Source organism: Vitis riparia, chromosome 9 (genome assembly GCF_004353265.1).
Source record: "Vitis riparia cultivar Riparia Gloire de Montpellier isolate 1030 chromosome 9, EGFV_Vit.rip_1.0, whole genome shotgun sequence".
Lineage (NCBI taxonomy): Eukaryota > Viridiplantae > Streptophyta > Magnoliopsida > Vitales > Vitaceae > Vitis > Vitis riparia.
Genome location: NC_048439.1, coordinates 13155161 through 13160341, shown reverse-complemented (window position 1 = coordinate 13160341; position 5181 = coordinate 13155161). Strand labels below are relative to the sequence as shown.

The following is a 5181-nucleotide window of genomic DNA, read 5'->3' as shown; positions in this document are numbered from 1 at the left end:
TACTAACCAATGTGAGAACTTGAACCTTCCACTTCATTTATTGGAATTGACCCTTCTTCATATAGAAGATTTTCCAATTCTTCAACATCTAACTCTGCTGGTTGATCATCATCAACTACCCAAAAATCGGTCTCATCAATGCATGCATAGTCAATTGGATCATAGATTCTTTTCTTGTTATAGAACCTAAAAAAAAAAAAACATATAATTATTCATAATTGTGAATAGAAGAATTTAAATTCAAAACAACTAAGAAATCATTTATACCGATTTTTTAGGCGCAAATTATAATGAACGTATACAAGATCATTAAGCCTTTGATGTTCCAATCTATTCCTTCTTTTGGTATGTATACGTTCAAAGACATTCCAATTCCTCTCACATCCAGAAGATGATGCGGTTTGGCTCAATATTAGAATGGCTAACTTTTGCAAATGTGGTGCACTGTATCCATGTAGCCTCCCCCATTCATCTAATTACCATATCACATTAAAAATAAGAAAAAAACAAAACACATTAGCAAGTTTAAAATATTAAATAGTAAGTAGGTAACTAATAAAGAAGAATAAACATACTAATAAATGATAATAATATTTTACCAGGTTGAAGTACTTCACGTGAAGAATAAGCAAGTTCTCTTCCAAAACTTCCCAATCGATCACGAAATAACTTCATTTCATTCATTGTTTCAAGCTTGCCTTTCAGAACTTTTTGATCAATAACATCCATGACACCTCCAATAACATTTGGCTTATTACAAAAGTTTTCCTGATCATATTGGAAACATGGATTCAACCAATAAGCTGCTGAATGAATGTTTTTCTTTAGTTGTTGATCCCAACGTTGCTTTATGATCTCCGTATAAGGCTTGTATAGTCTTTTGTTGTAGTTAAACAATTTCTTGATGCCCAAACGAACCCTATACATGCCTTCATACACATATCCCATCGAAGGCCTCTCATCACAATCAACAATACGCAATAAGCGCATTAGTGGAGACATAAGATTCACAACAATCAAACAATCATTCCAAAATCTATTATCCAAGATGATGGAAACTGCAACTTGGCTTTTATAATCCTTTGAATATCTAGAGTCCACAAAGAACTTACTAGTCACCAAAGCTTGCAAGTCATGTTTATGATCATGAAGACTCTTGAGTGCAATGAAAGTAGTAGCAAAGCGAGTTGCACCAGGTCGTAGAATCTCTGTCCATCCTTCCCTTTTTCTCAACCAACTTAACAAAGCAACATGATTATACACAAAAATTGTCACCTTTGATGCACGTCTTACAAGTTCAGTAACATGGTCCATCTTACCAATATCCTTAAAGATCAAATTAAGACAATGAGCTGCACAAGGTGACCAATTAATGTGTTTATGCTTCTGAGAAATCAATCTCCCCGCGACCACATAATTTGCTGCATTATCAGTGACTATATGAACTACATTGAGTGGACCAACCCATTCAATCACCTCATCAAATAACTGAAACAAATTAGTTGCATCCTTGACAATGTCTGAAGCATCAACGGATTTCACAAATGATATTCCTTCAAGACAATACACAAGGAAGTTGATGAGTGTTCTTTGTCTATTATCTGTCCAACCATCACCCATTATTGTACACCCAACTTTTGCCCAAATTGCACGATAAGAGTCCACAAGTAACTGAACTTCCTTCTTGGCATCCTTTAAAAGATTAACCCGTAGTTGATGGTAATTTGGACCCTTATATTCAAGACCAATTGCAGATATAGCATCCAACATTGGCTTGAAGTAGAAAGAATTCACTGCATTAGTAGGAATGCATGCATCATAAAAGAATCTCCCAACCGTCATATCCGCTCTCCAAATAGCTTCTTTCCCAGCTAGTACACTCCTCATGGAAGGTTGAGCTCCTTGAGTATTTCTTGGTGCAAAATACTTATCCACTGTTGATTTTTTCCTTTTTCCACTATTAGCTGCCATAGGACTTTGCATTTGTTGAACTTCTTCTTCACCTTCTGCCTCATCCCCTTCAAATTGTGACACATTAGGACCATAAGGATTTCTACATTCATATGCTTCTTGGGTTGCTTTCTTAGAATTCACAAACTCTTGCAAAGAATTTTCCATTCGAAATTTTACATCAGGAGGAACCGATTTACATAGACCAATATCTCCTTTCACTCCAGCAAGATGTTGTTTCATTCTATGAATACCCCCACCTTTTGTAATCTTTTTACAATACAAACAAATAAGAGTTTTCCTTCCATTTGCATATCTTTCTTCAAAAACATGCTCCCATGCAGGATCGATCTTACTTCTAGTTGATTGAGAATTGGTAGTTGAATCTTGACCAGAGGATGGAGTCAAGTTTGATTCCATTTTTTATTTCCCTATCAAATTAGAAACAAAAATCTCACATTAACGTAGAGAATGGAAGTCATCAACCATTTAATGATTTATAATCAAGTCATCAACAATTTATAACAATCATATATCAATTGGTAAATTTATCTAAAGGAACAACCGTCATTATAACAAGCATGTTTTGATCCAATTATAAATTTATCTAAATTTTAAAGTAATTTTGTATAGATAACCGCAATTCAATTTGATTCAACTGTGTAAATTTTATCACATAGATTTACAATTTGATCATTGCATGAAATTCATTAACTCTAGGGTGCCTCTAATTTTGCAGGAGGACTTTTGAAAATGGTGAATGGAGAGGTAGAGCCAAGATCTAGACAAGCCCCATTTCATTTTGTTATCAAATCTTGTTTTTCTCATTCGAATTGATTTTGGGGAAATTTTGTAATGTGAACGCAGAAAACTTGGTGTGTGGCCAAGCCATCATCCGATCAGGCTACTCTTTTAGCCAACATCAATTATGCATGTTCACAAGTAGATTGTCGGGTTCTGCAGAGGGGATGCCCTTGCTTCTCCCCAGATAATCTCATGAACCATGCCTCAATAGCCATGAATCTTTACTACCAGTCAAGGGGAAGGAACCACTGGAACTGCTATTTTCAGAACTCTGCCGTCATTGTCATGACTGATCCAAGTAAGTCACATTTCTACCAATTCCAACAAGCCCATTCAACTGTGATATAGTTTACCAATTAATTTGTTTCTTCAAAATTCAGAACAACCGTCACTAGATTTTCCTCTCTCTAGCTGTTCATGGTGTTGGTGGAACATTGAACTTGAACACCAGTACAGCTCAGGCCATGGCTGGTGGCTTAGGGGCAGGGCAGGGCAGCTTCACAAAACTGCCATAATGATCTATGATGTCCTAGGTTTCAAGTGAAAAGGAAAAAACAGAGCAAAGCAACTACTCACTGTGGGCAAAGTGGCAAATTCCACGGCCGGGGTGGGCTACCAGCTGGGAGAGGGGTGGGGGGGAGCTCTCTTGGTGTCGTGGGCCGCCGGCGGACCTTGTGAGTGTCGCTGCTGCAGGCCATCGGCGAGATCCCTTGTTGGAGCTGGAGCTGGAGCGGGATCCCTTGCAACGGAGCTCTCTTGGTGTCGTGGGCCGCCGGCGGGACCTTGTGAGTGTCACTGCTGCAGGCCGTCGACGAGATCCCTTGGTGTCGCGGGCTGGAGCTGGAGCTGGAGCGGGATCCCTTGTAGTGGCGCAGCTTGGAGATGGAGAAGGAGATCTCCTTTGCTTAAATAGGACTCCAAAACGGCGTCATTTTGATGCTAGAAGCATCAAAACGACGTCGTTTTGATGTTGTTTAAAAAAAAAAATTAAAATCAATTGAACCGGTTGGACCGCCGGTTCGACCGGTCCGACCCCGGTTCGATCCCCATCCGGTCCAAATGAACGGACCGGACCAGTCCGGTGACCGGCTGGCTGTCGGACCGGCCGGTCCGGTCCGGTTTTTAAACATTGGCGATGATGACTACAGAGAAAAAAGTGTAAATGATTCTAGTTGACAATGGATTGGCTTTGAACGTGTGCCCATTCAAAATTACCACTTGCTTAGGATATCAACAAAAATCTTTTGCAATCTCAGGGCAGGCCATTAGAGCATATGACAACTCAAGGCGGGAAGTAATGGGCATCTCGACCTTAGAATTCATTGCAGGGCTGGTCCTGTTTAAGGAAAAAATTTCAAGTACTATACATCCCTGTGAAACCAAGGTTTGGTTAATCTTGATTTTGATGATAACAAAACAAGGTTTAGAACTAATGATCATATTTCAAGTGTGATTAGGCAAGACGACTTCCAAAGTGGCAATCCAAAGACAAATCAAGCCAAGGAGAAATCATGAAGAAGAAGAGCACCTCAAAGAGAAGAGTTTTTCAAGACCAAAGCTTCTTAAGATCTCTTTGTAAGGTTGTTGGTGCACTAGGACTTTCATGCATTTCATTCTTTATTTATGCACCAAAATCATCCAAGAGTAATATTGTTTTAAATATCTTAAGAATTTGATGATTTCATGTTTTCAACTAAAACCTTGTGTTAAATGATTTTCAAACTTGTGTTAAAAGGTTTTAAGTTGAAAAAGGTTGAGTGTTGAGCTGAAAAAATGGCTCAACTGGTTCAACCGATTGAGGACCGGTTGTGCTTGTCCGGTCGAGGACCGGTTGAGGGAGGCCAAAAAGTTTATCTCTCTCCCAGTGACCTTCTCTTCCCGATCAAGGTTGAACCTCAACCGGTTGAGGCCCAACGGTCACTTTTTCTAACGACAAGTCAACCGATCGACCCCTAGCTCGACCGGTCGAACCCCTAGCTCGACCGGTCGAACCCCCAACGGTTAGTTTGACTTTTTTCTTCTATAAAAATGCTTCAATCTTCATTGTTTCATAAGCTTAACCTTCCCAAATCATTCTTGATTATATTTGAGCCTTGGAAGAGTGTTTTTTAGTGCACCATTGTTTCATAACTTGCATATCTTTAGTACACCATTCAATCCTAGTTTTTCTTGTATCTTTGAGCCTAAAGTTCTATTACTAAGATTTTTGTGAGATCAATCTTTGTATATCTTTGAGAGGAATTTTCTTAAGTGAGGGGGTATCACTTGAGAGGTTGTTCAAGAGTGGGATAACTCTTGAGAAGTGTAAAGGGTGCTTGGAGCCAAAAGTCCAAGAGGGTGAATTGGAACCATAATCCAATTGTAAAGAGATTGGAAGCTTGGTTGAAGCTTCAAGATAGTGGAACCCTCACTCGGTTAGGAGGTTGA

The 5181-nt window shown here is 39.2% G+C and overlaps 1 protein-coding gene across 1 annotated transcript; it reads right to left on the bottom strand.

Moving 5' to 3' along the window:
- Window positions 1-378: 378 nt before the first annotated feature.
- On the bottom strand, window positions 379-2193 carry LOC117921834. Its single transcript, XM_034839791.1, has 2 exons — window positions 919-2193; window positions 379-444 (listed from the first exon to the last, which is right to left on the bottom strand). Exons 1-2 carry the CDS (start codon window positions 2191-2193, stop codon window positions 379-381), a joined length of 1341 nt encoding a protein of 446 aa, XP_034695682.1.
- Window positions 2194-5181: the final 2988 nt, after the last annotated feature.

Coding starts and splice junctions, on each gene's coding strand:
- LOC117921834 (XM_034839791.1), bottom strand. CDS start 2,193: ATGAAACAACATCTTGCTGGAGTGAAAGGAGATATTGGTCTATGTAAA. Junction 445..918: donor TGTATGAAGGCATGTATAGG/GTTCGTTTGGGC, acceptor ACATGGATACAG/TGCACCACATTTGCAAAAGT.